We start from the raw sequence: 18,281 nt of genomic DNA, 5'->3' as shown, positions 1-18,281 counted from the left end.
ATTAATGGCCCTAAAATATAATTAATACAGAACCCTGTTCCTTGTTTTTTGTGGAATGACACAGAAAGCAAAGACTGAGTTTTGTCAAGCTGCTTATCTCATCTGTTAGTGTTTTGGAGAAAGTGAGGGTGGAGACTAAGTAGGGACAAGCAGGAATAGGAAGTCCTTGCTCAAACCGTCTCTAAACCTGTGCAGTTCTGTCTCCATGGTCTCCTACTTACATTAAAGCAGAAGTAGAATTTGTATTTTTTTAATTCCCTCTTAAAATTCAGCTTTCCTTGGGAGCTATAGGTCGAGTACATCACCATATGTTGTGTTATCTGGAGAAATCGCTCCAGGCGCTAAGGGGTTTTCTGTTTCTGGCCATGAGAACTTTTTCTGCACAGGGAAAGCAAGTGCTCCATAGATAGGCTGTATATTTAAGGTGGTGTTAATGCAGACAAGGCACAGTTATTTATATTGTTACGTGATAAAAGTGATTGTATCTTGGTTATAATGGAGCCATCCCAGATGCCAGTGGCTTTGCACAAAGCCCTGCGACTGGGGTTGGAGAGCTTCATAGTGGCATGACTGCGGTGTGGCTGACAGCCTCTGTTACAAACTGCCTGTCAGGTCCTTTACTCCAGGTCCACTGGGCTGTGGTCAGCTTTTTAGCTCCTGTGCCCTTCAGCTGTGCATCTCGGTTTCTTCCTCTTCCTGGTGGGGAATGATCTTACCTCCTAAACTTTCCAGTTGCTGAGTTCAGCAGAATGGATGGAATTCCCCAAAATTAGAACTGTTCTTGCACAAAGCCTTAGAGTTGGCTGCTTCACTGATGTGTTTTTCTGCTTTGTAGCTCTCTGTTCTCCAAGAACATTCTCTGGTTATGGCCACTGAATTGAAGTCACAGCAATAGTGACAGTCTCAAAAGGTAGTAGGAGTGAAAAAGTGGTTGCTACATGGGTTGGTTTTTCTTTTTAACCATGGATAGTAGGGCTCAGATTGCCAAAACTTTCAACAGTTTAAGTGAACATTTGAGTCCATCTTTTAACTAATCTGCTTCCAGCTGGATGGCAGTTTTGTGAGAAGGATTTTCCTTAGGCTTGGGATTCCCCATGGATGAGGACAAGCTCTTAGACTAACTGCTGAAAACTGAGGTTTCAGGGGAAATACCTGACTCCAAGTCAGAGAGTACTTACCCCAGGAGTAGGGGATTTTGCTCTCCTGAAAACAAGCTGTGATAGAAGCAGGAAAGAATGTGAACCTTTGTGACCTTGTGCTTCCACTGCATCATTTTAAAATGAATATCAAATCAAGATAGGTTAAAACTCCCCTCCATCCATTATTAAAACTGGAAGGATTTTAAAGCCCAGGTTTATATTTTACAGTGTTAACTACCTCATTACTTAATCACTCTTCTCATTTAGCATAGTTTACTCAAGCTGGTCAGAGTAATCTTCCAGTATCCATACAGTGTGTCTTACCTGGTTGCTCATGTAGCGCTGAGCTTGAGACAATGATGCCTTGCTACTATGGTGCTATTGCTAAGATATTGTCAAATGTGTGTTTTTGATACAAGCCTAAATTTGAGAAATGCTGTGGCTGCTAGCTTGGTGCTGTTTGCAGAGAAGCACAGCACAGAGGGCTGGGTTCACTGCTGGACTCTTCTGTAAATCCATCCAGCTACATAGCAAGGAAAGCTCCTGAGGGCTGACTATTGGTGAAAGCATAGGCTTCAACCTGCTTCAGAGATGTGAACTGGGTTTCCTGACATTCACAGCTGTCAGAGTGAACTTTGAAAACAGTGAGGGGTTTTGCGTCTGGTTTGAAAGCTTCTTTTCTCCCTTCTCTGATAGTCTCCACTCCAATGCATGATTGCAACTATTCCCTTTCCCTTACTCCCCTCTCTTGGGTTCCTCTGCTGTTGAAGCAGTGCATTGCCTTTTTCAAGGCAGCATCACAAAATTGATAGTTTGGTCCTCCCTGCTGTCATTGCATGGCAAAGCATCAAGGAGAACCAGACCTGTCTTTGTTCAGGGCTGTGAGAATAAGGCTTGGCTGGAATAAGCATTGGCTGTACTTAGAGGAACTGTGTTCTGCAAACACCAAAGGGGTATGGATGTGTACGAGGGGGCAAATAGTCTGTCAGCTACTCTGCAGAAAAAGCAGGGTAGCTTTGCCCTTGTTGTTAAAGCTAAGGTATGAATGTGAATATATATATGTAGCATTCTTAACTTCACTACTTTATATATATACACTTTGGAATCCAAATAGACTGCCCAGGTTTGCTGGCAAAACGCACATGCCTGTTCCCAGGCTGTGCCAGTGAGGCTTACAAAACCTGCTTGAATCTTGCAGAGTGATGGCATAGACTTACTTTGGCATGGGAAGTGTCCTGCTTAGCAGTAGCCATTGGATTTTTCCAGTCCTGATATTATCAAATTCTTGTTGTGTTTCACGGTACGAGGGGTATGTGCTAAATCTATTTTGAAAGCATTCTAAAGGGATGAGCACAGACTCTTTTTAGCTCAGTAATGTTTGTGCAGTATTAGGAGAAAAACCAAGTAATGTTTTTCTTCCTTTGTTTTTAAGGAAACGTGATATGTAAGGGGTGGAACAATGCTTTGTTTCAGGAAATGTTATCCGTTTCCATTATAGGGCTAGATGGATTCTGTTTTTAAATGTGGCATTTTAAAAAGAACAAACTCTGTGATGTTACAAAGACATGGAAAATTGGTTCTTCGTTAGGGGTGGAGAAAGTGGTTATCACTGTGTTTTCTCTGATAATATCTGATAGTCCCCTTCTCTCCTGCTATATTCAGCATGTTTAGTTGTCAGGCGTTGTCAGACTAAATTGCTAAAAATAACAAATAAGGGGGAGGCTCTGCTGGGCAGCTCTGTGTGCCACTGAATTTAGCTCCTTCGTGAAAAGGGCAAAAGCAACCTGCAGCTTTCTGGTTGAGTTGGATTTTGGTTTTAAACTCTGATCACAACACTTATGTGCGTGCTTCCCGGGCAGTTCTTTCACACATGTATGGGAGACTGAAAGTTTACCTTTGTGGAGATAAAGGGTTGGTTGTTTTCTTTTCTGTCTGCCTGGAGTAGAAAATACAATTGGGAAAGCTATACCGAAGTACTTGATTTCTAATTCAGAAATTCTTTATGTGATCCTTAAATGCCATGTCCAACTGCCTTGTCCCACACAGAAAACTTCTTTGATCTCATTCGTGGTGGAGAAATGAACACCCTGCTCTCAAACACCACTGTGTTCTGTGTTTAAAGGCTTAGATGCTGTTGCAGGGCTCCTTCCTGGCAAAGTTTAAAAGTAACTGCATTGCAATGCCTCATGGTGACCAGCTGTCAGGGGTTAACAACAGACTTCTTCCCTAGTGCTGCCTGGAAGCAAACTTGCTTGTGCTGCAGCTTCCATTTCTCTAATCTTCTTTCTATAGGAGTTTTAAAATGGCTTTGCTGCAGCCCTCAGGCGTACTGGTGGTGCCCCCCTTCTCAATGAGTCGACCAGGGCGTCTCTGATGGTTGCCACAACCGTGTTTTCATACCCTGTGGGAACAAAGATTTAAGCCAGTGAGGTGTGGCTGGGGAGGAGTGCCAGAGCCTGGGAGTTGATGTTCTCTGAGCCGGTATGGCTTGGATGGACCTGCTCAGTGTGGCCACATGCCTCTGATGTGCTCCAGCAGCAGCTCTCTGGATGCCCTTCGGTTTTTATGCTCAAACCGTCATTGTGGAGCGCGATTCTGAGGGTGGCTTTAATGATTGAAAACAAGTCTCTTGAGATTTGTGGTGTACTTTGCAGACCACTAAGCGACCATCAGAGGTAGCAATTGTTAAGCTGTTCCCAAGTTAGATGAATTTCTGCCTGGGATTTACAGCATAGAAGCTCTTATTCCATGGTTGCCTCAGGATAAGCCAGTGCCCAGGAATGTGTGGTGGGCTTTTTAAATACACAAGGGAAAATAAGGAATGCTCCTGTTTGCTTTGGAGAGGGGAAGCCTCAAGAATAGCCCTCTGTGCTTTAGCCTGGAGCAGATTTTACTTTGGATGAGTGTGTTGTTCTCTTGTTCCACTGCTGGCATACATGCATGTACCGAGGACATGGTTTTAAGTCATTCTAAGTGTGTGCACAGTCTAGGTCAGTACCTCTCTGTTTTTTCAGCCCTGTTGGCTTTATGGCCTGCTCTGCTCTAGGGAAGGCTGGTGTGCTTCCGTTGCTGTTACTGGTAGAGGAGCCAAGCCAGAACCACCATCCACGTAACCTGGGGGCTTGGCTGCAAGCATGATTCGTAAGCATGTACAAAACTCCCCTGGCACAGATCATTTGGAGGTTTGGGACATTGCTGAGGAGTAGACTGATTTTTATTTTCTTAATTTGCTTGTCCTGGAAGCAGGTGGTGTGTTGTGGGGTTGGTTGGCTTTTTGGTTTTGGGTTTTTTTTTTTTTTTTTTTTTTCTATATGTTTCTCCTTCTCCCCTCCCAGCCTTACAGTGGAATTCAAAGTGGTTATATCTCTTCTCCTCTTGTAGGTTTAACATTTGGGCTTGTGTGGACCTTTTAGGAGGAAGCTGTGGGAGCTCCACAAATTATGGAGATTGGTGTGGAAGTGAGCTTCAGAGTCTCATTAGGCCCCTTGTGAGGACCAGCTCAGGCAATAGCCTTCATCTTGCATGGCTTTGGGTGTCTGAGGCAGCTGCAGGTGTCTGAGCAGATCTTTCTGGGTACGAACATTTGGACGTGGTGACGTTTCTGGGAAATGTCTTTTATCTTGACTCTGTTGGCTTGTCATCTGAGCCTGAGGCTGTGCCTTCACTGAAGGCTTGCTCCTGCTTTTCAGGCTGCAAAGCTGAAGGCTTAGCTTGCTTTTTGAGGACACGCGTGATCCAGGTGCCTGCCTAACCTTCCTGTCAGCTGGGGAACATCCTCAGGCACTCCCATAGGAGAGCAGAACACAGCCTGCATGGCTGTCAGCATCACTCTGCCCTCCACAGAGACACTTGTTTTGAAGAAGGGAGTAGCTAAAGCTACTTTTTTTTTCCTATAGGTCTAGCTGTCTTACAGGGAGTAGAATCTGCATCCTCATTCCTGATTTTTGAAATAAAAAATACTTTGAGCAATGAGAAAAATAGGCTTTAAAATAACAAAATGGTAAGAAGGTTGAGAGTGCAATGGACGTAGAGCTAACTCTATTAGGACAGAACCACTCTTTATCATAGTCATAGAATGCTTTGGGTTGGAAGGGGCCTTGAAGAACATAGAGTTCCAACCCCCTGCCCTGGGCAGGGACACCTCCCACCAGACCAGGTTGCTCAAAGCCCCACCCAGCCTGGCCTTGAACCCCTCCAGGGATGGGGCAGCCACAGCTTCTCTGGGTAATGTGGGCCAGGGTCTCACCCCACTCACAGTAAAGAAGTTCTTCCCCACATCTCATCTCAATCTCCCCTCTTTCAGTGTCAAACCCTTTCATCTGGTCTTATCGCTCCTCTCCCTGATCCAGAGTCCCCCCCAGCTTTCCTGGAGCCCCTTTAGGGACTGGAAGGGGCTCTAAGGTCTCCCTGGAGCCTTCTCTTCTCCAGGCTGAACCCCCCCAACTCTCAGCCACCCATCCCAGCAGAGGGGCTCCAGCCCTCCCAGCATCTCCGTGGTCTCCTCTGGCCCCGCTTCAACAGGTCCATGTCCTTCTAGTGTTGGTGGCCCCAGAGCTGGGGAGAAGAGCCCCGGAGCAGGCCTTCTTTATGGAGAAGCCCTCTGACATTGGACTAGGGGCACAAAAATTTAAGGTAAAAACTGGAAGAACTCTAGCATAGCTAATGCTGCTGTAATTCTTTCTGTCCCCTAAACTGACTCTGCTGATAAAATAAATAACTCCTAAATAATAGGCCTTATTCCTTGCTTTCAAGGCGGTGATGAATCATTGATTTAACTTATTTCTTTGTTTAAAGCCTCTCAGTCTAATTATCATTTGTCAAAAGTGAGGATAGCAAAAGCTTTGTATTCTTACTGCCTAACTTAATGTGTATTTTATGCTCTCTTTTTATTGGAATCAGATCACCTCTGGTCCTAGATAGATGAAAGTTGATTGTGTGCAGCTAGCCCCTTTAAAAGGGCACAGATATTCTTTAGTAATCATAAGAAAGGAGGTGTATTTTTTAAAAATACTGGTTCTGATTCCTTTGGATTTGTTAGATAAAGATAAAATAAGAATGTTCCGCTTTGAAAATTGCGTAAGAAGCTTGTCCTGTGTAGTGCACAAATCACTGGTTGCAAAACATGACGTTGTAATCTTAGAGTCATAGGAAGAAGAAATAATCACATTTAAGAGGGGATTCCCGGCTCTCTAAAGGGTATTCCACTGGTTTAGACCTGGGATAAAAACTTATAAAGCTTATAAAAACTTTAATGTCTCACCATGTTTTTGTGAGGAATGATTGTGGATGATGCTGGTTTTGGTTGAATGTTGTGTATTTATAACATCACATGGGTATGGGTAAGCATTTGCAAGGCTGGATCTTTCATTTGGAGCAGTTGTTCACCGCAACAAGTTTTCAAACTTTCAGATTTTTGCAAGCAACTGCTTAATTAGTAATTCTTTGTTAGTCTTCCCTGCACTGCAAACTGCAAAGTAAGCACACAAACTAGCTGAGAGGTCAAAGGCTTCATTGAAGGGAGAACTGGAATTTGATGACTCTTTTATTTTTCACTGGTCCTACCTTTATTTTTAAGTGGATAACTGTGGATTTTAAAAGCAGGAGAATAACTAACATGGGTGTTGATTGCTTCCTTTTAAATCCTTTAGAAGCTAGCTATAGAGATGCTTTCAAAAGAAATGTATCCCTGAAATTGTTTTAAGATTTTTTTTTAATTTGCTCTGATTAAAAAAAAAAAACAAAAAAACCCGCAAAAAAACCAAACCAACAAACAAAAAAAACCACAAAATACCACCTAATGGAAAAAGCTTTTCAAGCAAACTTTGCCAGTATGCTCACATTCCTTTGTAATTTGGGGGAAAGTGAAATGTATTAATAAAAAAACACTTCTGCTGCTGTGTCTAAGTGGTTTTGTCCGTTCAGGAGCCTACGTTTAGTCATCTGGGTCTGAAAACATTGCTTGTTTCCTCTGATTAGCATTAAGCTGCTTTTATGGTTACACTGAAATCATTTTAACACAAAGTTGGTAGATAAGTCTGTCTTTGTCATTTTAAACCAGGGTCTGATTCATTGTCAAAGCTCTCCTTTGTGCTTATGGCTGCAGAAGTATCCAAAGCAATGAGCTGAGCTGGATGCGGGTCCCTCTCCAAATTCCTCCTTGCATGAGTAATAGTTAGTCACAAAACCGGAGCTGCTGTCCTTGCCTTAGTCACCAGACCCATGCAGTCACTCCTTGCTGTCCTTTATACCCAGCAGCTCTGGGGAGGGGGATTATCTATGCCCGATAAACCTCCATCCGGCCCCCATCTCCTTCATCTTGTCTGGGGAGAACAGGAAACAATTATTTGGAAAGCGTGCTCCTGCGTGTAGGAGATCTGACCCAGCCCTGAGTCAGCTTTGTAAAGCCAGCCACACCTTGCTCGCCAGGTATGCGAGGAGGCCGTCACGACTTCCTGCTCGCACTGCTGCCCTGCTCGCTCCTCTCCTCTGTCTGGAAGTGCATTCCTAGGGGGGACGTGCTACTTTCTGCCTGTGAGGCAGCTGAGTTCAAGGGTGTCTGAATTAGGGGGTGATGCTGGTTAGATGGGAGTTTGTCATCTTTGTCTTGCTGATTTGTTGAGTCTTTGAAATTTATGGAAGTAATTTTTCTTTTAAAATGGCCTTGTTTCGCTAGGACTGCAAGAGTTGAAAGGTGTGGTATGATTTTGCAAAAGTGATATTGCTAGGAGGTATTCTGATGAGCCATACTGGCTCTGCAGGACCATAGAAACCAAGGTACTGAATTAGGGAATTTACCACATTTTGCAAGAGGTGGTTTAGTGAGGGACACTTCCGCCACAGCAAAACATGGGGATTCTCAGAATCTGGGTGAGTTTCCCTTTCCCAAGTTATCATAGAATCATAGATTGGTTGGTGTTGAAAGGGACCTTAAAAATTATCTAGTTCCAACCCACCTGCCCTGGGCATGGACACCTCCCACCAGACCAGGTTGCTCAAAGCCCCCTCCAACCTGGCCTTGGACACCTCCAGGGACGGGGCAGCCACAGCTTCTCTGGGCAGTCTGGGCCAGGGTTTCACCACACTCAGAGTAAAGAATTTCTCCTAATACCTAATATAAATGTACCCTCTTTCAGTTTAAAACTGTTCCGCCTTGTCCTATTGCTCCACTCCTTGATTAAGAGTCATCCCCTTCCCCCCCCCCCCCCCTGGAGCCCCTTTAGGGACTGGAAGGGGCTCTGAGGTCTCCCTGGAGCCTTCTCTTCTCCAGGCTGAACACCCCCAACTGTCTCAGCCTGTCTTCTCAGCAGAGGGGCACCAGCCCTCTCAGCATCTTCTGGGCCTCCTCTGGCCCCAGTCCAACAGCTTCATGTCCTTCTGATGTTGGTGACCCCAGAGCTGGAGGCAGCACTGCAGGGGGGTCTCCCCAGAGCAGAGGGGCTGAATCTACCTTACCCTGCTGGCCATGCTGCTGGGGATGCACCTCAGGATTTGGGGGGCTTTCTGGGCTGCAGGTGCACGTTGCCAGGGTGTGTTGATCGTCTCATCCATCAACACACCACAGTCCTTCTACTTAGGGCTGCTCTCCGTCTGTTCCCTGCCCAGTCTGTATTTGTGTTTGGGGTTGCCATGACCCATGTGCAGGACCTTGCACTCGGCTGCATTGAGCTTCCTGAGGTACATATGGGCCCACCTCTCAAGCTTGTCAGGGTCCCTTTCTTTGTTTGACCTGACTCTGCTGGCGCAAGTCTGGTTAGGGTACAGTATCTGACCTGAAGCAATGTGCTTCTAAAAACTGCTCTAAATGAGTAATTTTGCCAAGAAGGGATGTCCCTAAAGCAATCCTTTGTGTTGATTATAAATTTCTGCTGCCACCTACTGAAAGGTTCCCAGTTGTCTGGCTTTTGTTGTAGTTAACATCAGGCTGGGGTGCAGGACTTCACTGGAATAATCCATCATTTCCTGGTCACAGAGAGCAATTTGCCTCCACCTCCACTGAAAATGCTGTCCTGTGGCTGGGACAACTGGTACGTGCAGTGTCCTACCAGCCAGGCTGGGATCTGGGGAAAGAAAGGCTGCTCTGCAAGCAGGTTTTCTTTCCTATTGTGTTGTTCCCCCTTCCCTTGAAGGTGGCCTCCCTAGTACCAAGTGTGGGAAGCAGTGGGTGCTTTTCCAAATCAGCTTTTTCAGAATATGTTTCTCAGGGTTTCAAGGCGCTATGGTAACAATGGGGGAAGCCCTGCTGGTTGTGCTATAGGTAGGATCAATACAAGATGAAGGTGGATTTGCACCAGCAGTTTTTTAGGCAGGTGCTTCTAAAGATCCTCCTGAGTTGGCAGGTCCACTTGTATTATTGATGTCTTCTTTTCTTCAGTCTAATCCAGATGGTTTTGAAGTGACTGAGGGTCCCTGATGCCTTCTGGAAAGAAGGCCTAAAGGAAAACCCAAGGATCTGAATCATCATTTCTCCTCTTAGGTATCGTCGTGCTTCTGTCAGCAGCTGTCATCAGAAACCAGCTGCGCTCCTTTCCTATTGCAGTTAACTCACTCTTGAGCAAACTCTGTGCAACTTCCTGAAAGCAACAACTCTGCTTGGAAAGTCTTGAAGTACATCTAAATATTTGGTGGTTGCTGTACCATGGTAATTACAAATGTGTACATGTGCCACAGTGTTGAACTGGGTGATGACCAGTGCTGGGTGGACCCATCAGGGTGTAGGACTGCCTGCAGACCCACCACGCCCCATCACCGGTGCCCACTATTTCAATTTCTTCTGAAGCAGAAGCAGCTGGGTGCTGTTCAGCAGGTCCACCTCTTTCCTGTTTATGGGTTCCAAGTGAAGTCATAGAGCATTTAGAGTTGGAAGGGACCTTAAAGATCATAGAGTTCCAACCCCCTGCTCTGGGCAGGGACAGGGACACCTCCCACCAAACCAGATTGTTCAAAGCCTCATCCAGCCTGGTCTTGAACACTTCCATGGATGGGGCATCCACAACTTCTCTGGGCGACCTGGGCCAGTGTCTCACCACTCTCAGAGTAAAGAATTTCTTCCTGATATCTCATCTAAATCTCCCCTCTTTCCATTTAAAACCATACCCCTCATCCTATCACTCCAGTCCTTGATAAAGAGTCACTCCCTGTCTCTCCTGTTGGCTCCCTTCAGGTACTGGAAGGCTGCTGTAAGATCTCCCCGGAGCCTTTTCTTCTTCAGGCTCAACCGCCTAACTCTCTCAGCCTGTCTTCATAGGAGAGGTGCTCCATCCCTCTGATCGTTTTCGTGGCCCTCCTCTGGACCTGTTTCAGTAGGTCCGTATCCTTCCTGTGTTGAGGACTCCAAAGCTGGACACAGTACTCCGATGGGCTGTCATAAGAGCAAGTAGAGGGGCAGAATCACCTCCCTTGACCTGCTGCCCCACTTCTTTTGATGCAGCCCAGAATGTGGTTGGCTTTCTGGGCTGCCACCATGCACTGCCAGCTCATGTCGAGCTTCTCATCCACCAAACATCCATCAACATGTCGTTGAACAGAGTGCATGTTCTGGGCACATCATCTTCTGTGATCTCAGGCTGACCCAAATGTTTGCCTTGTCTGTGGTGTGTGCAATGACAGTTGGCTGTGCTGTTCTCTGGCAAGGGGGGCTTGGACAATTCCAGCCACCCTGATGGCAGCGGTGGCCTCAAGAGTGAGGGCAGTTCATGCTGCCGCTGCCACCTGGTCCCTAGCGTGTGGGCAGCACAGCTTGCTTTCCTCTTGGGGAAGATCATTCCCCAGACAGGCTTGTGCTCCCAGCTCTATCTCGGGATCTGCTGATCACTTTCCCAAATAGTGCACACATAGAGCCCTCGAGGAATGCCAAAAATGACCTGGGTTAACTTTGGGAGATACAGAAACTCTCGGCTATCAGGTTTATTGAGACGGTGTCACAAGATGAGTTGTATCAGGGCTCCCATTTGAGGCACTGCATCATGCCTGAAGACTGCAACATTCCTCAACAAAAGCCTTCTAAGCATGAGAGTGGGTTGCCAGCATCTGGCAGCTGGTGACCTAGCATGCTGGGAGCTGTGGGGAGGGAGGTGTCCTTTGGGAAGGAACCTGCTGGCTTGCTTCATCCTCACAAGTTGGATGTAAAACAAGTTTGTAGAATAACAGTTTAAAAAACAAATTAAAGAAAAGGCTGAAATGAGAAGGTGCATTCCAATGCCAGATCCTTAAATTTCCATGGAAACATTTTTGTTTGGGTTTAAGCATATTTATGTTTGCAGGTCAGAGTTTGAAGCTCCTTTTCTCTTGCTGAGGTGAAGAGAGAGAAGTGGAATTTGAAGAGCCAAAGAAGTAGATGTTGAATGAGAAACCGCTACTTGAAACAGAAGACTCACCTGTGGGCGCGAGGCATAATACAGCATGAATAAAGCGTGGCTGCTGTGCACTGGTTTCCTGCTGAGAGCAGAAGTGCTGGTTTGGCTTTTGGAGCTGAACGTGCAGGCTGTGAAATGCTGTGCTCAACTACCAGCGCCAGACAAGGCTCCACAGACACGTGGGTCTGGCCACTGGCTCTCTCTAAAGGCAGAGGCATCTGAATTGCAGTGCTGGGAGAAATATGTTGCTTTGATCATTAAAAGCCTGTCCGAAAGGAGCTGATTAATAGTTTTCTCTTGCTGTGGAATCTGTGGATACTGGCTCTTTAATCTGTCAGGAATGTAAGGTCTATGTGCGTCATAGTGCCTCTGCGGTGAGGCGCTGGCAGCGTGATGCAATGGGAATGGAGGTGGGAGGCTCGAGCAGGAGGTGATTTCCCACTGTGTCAAAAGGCCACGGGCCACCTCTGTTAACCGCAACTCCTTTTCTTCTTCAGGATATGAACTGTAATTGTATTTGCATTAAATCTAGTATTTCCACAGCTACTGCCAACAGCAAACAGCGCAGAGCTGGTCAGGGAGCAAGTGTTGCCTGGGACAGGGAGAGAAGTGCAGGGGAGAGCTGCGGTTGGGATAATGGCAGGGACAAGTGTTAATGGCACTGCTCTTCCCCAAAGTACCAGCGCCAGGACACAGGCTCACTGCTCCAGCGCGTGTCAACAAGAAGTGAGCAGAGTGAGGGGTGGCTTGTGGGTGCTGCCGTATGTAGCCTCTGGCTGGAGCTGGTTAAGCTGGCGCTTCCAAGAGCTTGTGTTTGCTGCGCAGTTGAGCGAAGAGGCAGCAGGGCTGGCGGCAGCTGCCCGCAGCCATTGCCTGCAGCTGTCTGGCGCTGCCTGAGAGCGGAGCATGTTGGTGGCAGCATCGCAACCCCCGGTCCTTGCTGGGGTCACGGGGTTCTGCTTGAGGCTGGGGTCAGTGGTGTCTTCCCTGCCTGGCTGTGGCTGCACAGCTGTCCTTTCTCCTAGGATGGCTTCCCAGAAGAGCAGAGTGTGTTGCCTGTTGGATGGGGCTGCCTGAGCAGCCAGTCCTGGTTTTGGCTGCATCTCTGATCACGGTGCTTTCACTCTGTGTATCAGAACTGAAACCCCACACATGTAGCCCCTTGTTCCACACACCTGATTTAGGAAGGCTACAGGAAGGCTTGGAAGTGGGGAAGACTCCTGGGATTTGGGAGGGGAGACGAAGGGCCAGGCTTGGTGGCACCATCTGTGGTCAGGTGCAGGAAAGCCTCAGAGTTCCCCGTAGGTGCTGCTAGGTCCAGCTGGTGGGGTTGGCTCTGCTCCTCAAAGGAGAGTTCTTGGGAATGTCTTCTTGCCCTCTGTCTCAGTGCTGGGCAGCCATTAGCATGGCAAACCTACTTCCAGAAAGCAGATTTAGATGAGAACATTTCCTTTTGGACTAGTTTTCAGACGGATCATTGAAGCTGTGGTTTGTCTTGCTCCCAAGTGCTGCAGCCCTTCCTGGCTGGGGACAGCGATTGTTGTTGGCAGCAGGATTAGTTTAAAGGAATTGTGAAACTACAGGCTGGGAGGCATTGGCTGCACTGGCTTTTTAAGGGCATCTGCTGCTGTTTTGCACATGTCCCAGACCTTGCTCTCCTGTCATGGTAGCTCTGTCTTGGTCTTGTGTCCCAGTGCAGGTGGCAGTGCCCTTTCTGTGCGGGGACAGAGTGGGGCAGGAGGGGATTGAGGGACTGTCACTGCAAATGAGAGTTTTGATAAGAACTGGTGGGTGGTCTGTGATGGGAACAAGTGAGGACAAGAACTTGTCCTGTGCTGGAGCAGTGGTAGCGAGCTGGATTTTGGAGTGCATGTGAAGTGTGCTGCCTGCCTGGAAAGCTGCAGCTGCAAATCTTGCTTCCTTTAAGGTGGCCTCTGCTGCGGTGGAGAGGCGTCTTGCATGTTGATGGGACCTGCAACCTCAGATCATTCCTCCCTCCGTGGGAGTTACTGTGCGTGGGTCTTGGAAACAAAGCGACATTTCTGAAACCCCCAAAAGCCCCAGAGGCAGCGGAAGGGTGCACTCGCTGCCCTGGCCGAGTGGGCATTCAGAAGCTATGCCTCTTAAGTAAATTTCAGTAACACTCAAAAAGTGTATTTTGCAGTGTGGTAAATAAATCTCTAGCAAGTGGATGTGGCAATCATGAACCAGGAGGAGGAACTGGCCCTCACTGCAGCCAGAGACACTGGCTGACAAACCAGCTTCTTCCTGCTCTGCTCTCTATGTTTCCTCCATCCCAGCCATGCCATGGTCTTGGGTAACTGCTGGGGAGATGCCAGCACCTCATGGTACTGCCTGGCCTCGCTGCAGAGTGTGGCCCTGTTTGTAAGCCGTGAGTTTGGGCTTTTCTGGGAGCTGAGTGGCATGAGTCACCCCATTGCCTTCCTAAATCCAGTTTTCTCTCTTGGACCTACCCTGAGACTCCGTGACTCAGGCAGTGCTATCTACTGCTGTTTGGGGTAATTACCTTGTCTGACCAGAGACACTGGAGATTTGCTGCTAGCTGTGCTTGCCTTGGCACAGGCAGCCGAGAGCAGTAAACACACCTTCGTAGGAAATCTCTGCAGCTAATCGGGTGGTGAGCCAAAACCGAGCAGGCACAGGCTGGCCCGAAATGCGGGGTCAGAGGATATGGGGTTAACTGGGCTGCAAGTCACCACCAAGTGCAAATGAAAGCCTGTGAGTTCAGGGAAGCAGGAGGTGGGGTTTGGGAGGCCTGGGCAGTGTTCCTCCCACGGGAGCAGGTACCACCAGCCTGGCAGAGCTGGCTGGACCGGCACAGCCTTCCGAGTGAGTTAGGAGCTGCATTGCCAGACAGGCTCTGGGCAGCTGGTGTGAGCAGGCGGAGTGTGTGTGTGTCAGCTGGCTGCTCACAGTGCTCCTCCCTGCAAAGGCACAGCAGTCGGAGACCGAGTTTCCTGTCTAGACCCCAGTAATCATGGTGAGAGGGGTTTGCACGCAAGCTCCTGCTCTTTCTCCTGTGATTACCAAAGCAGAAACCAGGCCCCAGCTCCTTGGGAAGGAACACCTCACTTCTGCCATATGTCTTGGAAAATTCAGAGACCACCTGCTTCTCACCCCCCCTTGATTGGGGCTGTTAGTCGGGTGGGAGCCAGCTGCCATGCTGCCTCCATGCTGCTGGCCTGCAGGAGAGCTGGGGAAGTTTGCAGCCCCCCGGCTGCTAGTGCAAGGTCTCTCTTGACGCTCAAGGGCTGCTGCTTGAGCCCAGAGAGGAGGCTTGCTGGGGGCTATTTTTGGGAGGAAGGAGTAAAAGCCTCAGGACCAGCCTAGATCCTCTTACCCCAGAAACTACATGATCTAGGAGAGTGATTGACAGAAATACAAATTCCCTGAATGCTCCCCTGCCTGGGACTGCAGGTCATGCTTAAGTAAAGAAATGGCACTAAACCACGTCCCTTTGCCCTGAGCTGTGCAGCTCCAGCACCCCTGCTCCCCCGGGGAGGGCAGAGCATGCTGCTGCGCAGGAGTGGGCACCATGGATCCACGTTGGCCACATGATTGCTCCTGTGCTGCATCAGGCCACCTTAGTGCTCAGGGTCCCTCATCCTCGGGGAAGTGGACCGCAAATGGTTGTCAGCATGGCTTCTGAACAGAGACATTTGAAATCCCCCTGCGTCCGGAGAGCAGAGCTGTGGTTTGCAGCCTGCCTGCTCCTGGCTGCGTCTGGAGGTGTCTGTGTGCGGCACAGGGCTGCCTGGCTCCCCCCTTGCCGTCCCCCTCCTGCTCTCTGGAAATGCCTCTTGCTGCCTGGTGGGCAGAAGGGGGTGGGGAGAGGACAGAAAGCCAGAACTGTTTCATAGGGTAGTTTAATTGAATTAAAAAATGTTTTAGTAATAAATGAATGCATAGAAGTCAGCTCTGCTGATGGCACTCTCCTGCAGTGAGCAGAGTGAGGTGGAGCTCAGACCCATGGAGGTTTTCTGGGACCTGTCTCCCCTCACAACTTTCAGATTCAGTTCCTTAGATGTGAAATCTCTCAACATCTATCTGGGCAGCATGAGAATGGTGCGGCAGTGGCAGAAGTCCTACTTGTGAGTCGTTGGCAGGAGGAACCTGTGCTGTGCCTCCTCTCCCAGCAGTTTCCTGAAAAGCAGCTCTTGTAAGTGAGAAGGATGCCATGTGCCTGGGGACCACGTGAGAGGGACAAGGAGCCTTTTGCCATGGCCCTAGCTGTCGCTAGCATCCTTTGCTGTTTAAATAAAAGCCCTTCGGTATTTAGAAATTGGTCTGGAAGAGCTGTCCTCATGGCGTGGGCATTTCAGCTGAGTGCACAGAAGTGTCACTGCAGGTCTACTGCAAGGGGACACATGGGGAGGGATGGCAGCAGGGCTGTCCAATGTGCTAATGGATTTTCCTTCAGCGTTACGGGCCCCAGCTCCCCATGGGCTTGCAGGAGTCAGGGGGAGGCTGTCAGGAGAGCATCAACTTTTCAGTTCTTGCCTGTCACCAGCTGGCAGTGGTCACGTCCACACATGTGGGTGCACACACAAGTCCCCCAATCTGCTCCCAGTAGCAGGAGGGTGCTTTTGCTGCAGCTTGAACCCATGGGTGCTGCTCTGCTCCAGCCAGCTGGCAGCTGAGGGAGCATCCCAGAGCAGCATGTGTTTTTAGCCTTTCATCCAGCCCCCCAGTGTGGCTGAGCAGTGCTGAGGCCCTTGGCTCTCCCCCTTTAGCTGTCCTTGGTTTTTGGTGGGTTTTGGAGGGTATGCATACCATACTGGGCTCCTCTGCCTGTGACCGGGGAGATGATTAGTGGAGCCCACGGCAGATTGCTCTAGTCTGAGGCCCAGACTCCTGTAATTTAATAATAATCCTGCCAACGCTTTTTTATTGGCTAAGCCATTTTTTGCTTGGCCCGGAGACCGAGCTCTCTGGAGCTCCCCAGCCCTGTGCTCCGTGTGGGGCTGTAACCACCGTGGCGTAGTGGGAGTGTTGTGCTGCAGTCGTCCCCAGCAGGACCTTGTGAGGACAGCAGGCCCCACACCAGCATGGAGCAGGTCCCACCTGTGGAGCCCCATGTGTCCCCGAAGGCTCTCCCCATGGTCTTCTGCAAGCCCATCTCTGGGAAGCCTCCACAGGGCCCCACCCAGCCCACACCAAAATGCATTTGGAGCAATGCTCTCCCTGCTGCCTGCACTCACAGCAGCGCCTGCTGCCAGCCTGGCATCCACCAGAGACTGTTGTTTGTTGTGTTGTCTGTTGTTTGGAAACCCTGAGAAAATAATCAAAAGAGCCAAGCGCTGATTTTTCCAGTCACCTAGGAGCACCCAGACTAGCAGGAAAAAAACGCTGCATGCTGAATTCCTATCTTGGGATGCACAGTTTTGGGCTGCTTCCCTGCCAAGCCTAGCCTAATTAAAGATGATTAAGGAAACACATGTATTTGGTGATGATGCCAGGGAATTTCTGATAGAAAGGAGTGTCTGGGTTTAGAAAACTGGCACAGCTGGGAAAAAGAGCCTTTTTTACCCGAGTGTGAAAGGATTTTGCTGTTGTCTCCATAAGGAGACCTCAGCATGTGAATTCCTGTCTAGGCTCCAAGTGTTATGGAATCTGAGTTCCTTTTCCTTCCTTGCTATGGTTAATGAATCCCCTCTTTTTGCAGCTCTGCTGTTGCAACAGCCCCTGCAGCTCCAAGGAGAGGGAACAAAATTCAAAGTCTGTAAACATTGCCCAGGCTAAATATTAATGCTTCCAGGATGCCTCTGGAAATGAGTAACTGCTGTCCTCACTTTGGGAAACCCACAGGGTGGTGCGTGCCCTCAGAGGCTGCCTGCAGCTCAGCCCTGGGCAGCTCTTGGCCCCACGTGCTGTCAGTGCCAAGGTGGACCTTAACTCTCCTCTGGGTTTTCTGCCTTGCAGCAGAAGAAGTCATACCTGGAGCGGAGCGTGAAGGAAGCAGAAGATAACATCCGGGAAATGCTGATGGCGCGGAGGGCGCAGTAGCTGTGTGATTCTCCCTGGCCTCCCGTGACACCCCCTGGGTGGGAGCAGCTCTGCCTGCGCGACCCCAGTCTGTGGCAACTCCAATAAAACTCTGCTGCAAAGCCTGAGCTTGTTTGCACTGCCTGCCACCTTGGCGTCTCACGGTGCCTGCTCTCCCTGTGGGGATTTGGTGGAGAAAGGAGATGGGGTGCGATCTGGGATGAGGGCCCTTCAGGGACTCCTGCTTCACTCCAAAGGAGCTGTCGCCCTCACCCTCTGGGAAGGCCCGGCATGTTCCTCGGCCCTGGGCACCAGGGAGGGCTCGCTGTGTTGCTCTGCTGGAGCCGGGCTGGCAACACTGCAGTGGGGAAGGGCCGGGCAGAGCAGCATCAGCCGGCACAGGCACCTCCAGGCTCATGACAGGTGGTCATTTATTCTGTCTCGGCTACAACAGGCCCTGGTTCCCTCCTTGTTTAAAGGGGCCTGGCAGAGCCCCAGCGCAGCTGTGAGCTCATGGAAGGCCAGTGCCACCCTGTGCTTCATGCCTGCAGTGCACCAGCCCGGCCTCTCCTTCCCCTGCTCCTGGCTTTGGTGCTTCTCTGAAATGGAGCTTTCAGGGACATCTCCTCTCTTGCCAGCAGCTGCTTGGGATCTCGGAGCTGGGCAGGAGTTTCCAGGTCCCTCTGCCGACCCCCATCACTGTGGACTGGCCCTTTGCCACCCCAGATACATCACCTCCTCACCAGCTGGTCTGGCTTAATCTTTGCCAGCGATCACACACCTG

At 49.3% G+C, this 18,281-nt stretch overlaps 1 protein-coding gene across 2 annotated transcripts in view; it reads left to right on the top strand.

The window, feature by feature from the left end:
* PFDN1 (prefoldin subunit 1) overlaps positions 1–17,625 on the top strand; it is a 33,677-nt gene extending 16,052 nt beyond the window's left edge. Inside the window, exon 4 of one of the 2 annotated variants that reach the window (XM_014959675.1) lies at positions 17,435–17,625. In XM_014959675.1, coding sequence (XP_014815161.1) covers positions 17,435–17,518 — 84 coding nt within the window. In that variant the 3' untranslated portion in view covers positions 17,519–17,625. Of the gene's footprint in view, positions 1–11,398; positions 11,770–17,434 lie in introns of those variants that run through there. The other variant, XM_014959676.1, reaches the window with a different exon arrangement.
* Positions 17,626–18,281: the final 656 nt, after the last annotated feature.

The sequence above is a fragment of the Calidris pugnax genome, unplaced genomic scaffold (genome assembly GCF_001431845.1).
Source record: "Calidris pugnax isolate Ruff unplaced genomic scaffold, ASM143184v1 scaffold418, whole genome shotgun sequence".
In the NCBI taxonomy this organism is placed as follows: domain Eukaryota; kingdom Metazoa; phylum Chordata; class Aves; order Charadriiformes; family Scolopacidae; genus Calidris; species Calidris pugnax.
This window is presented reverse-complemented; position numbering and strand designations above follow the sequence as displayed.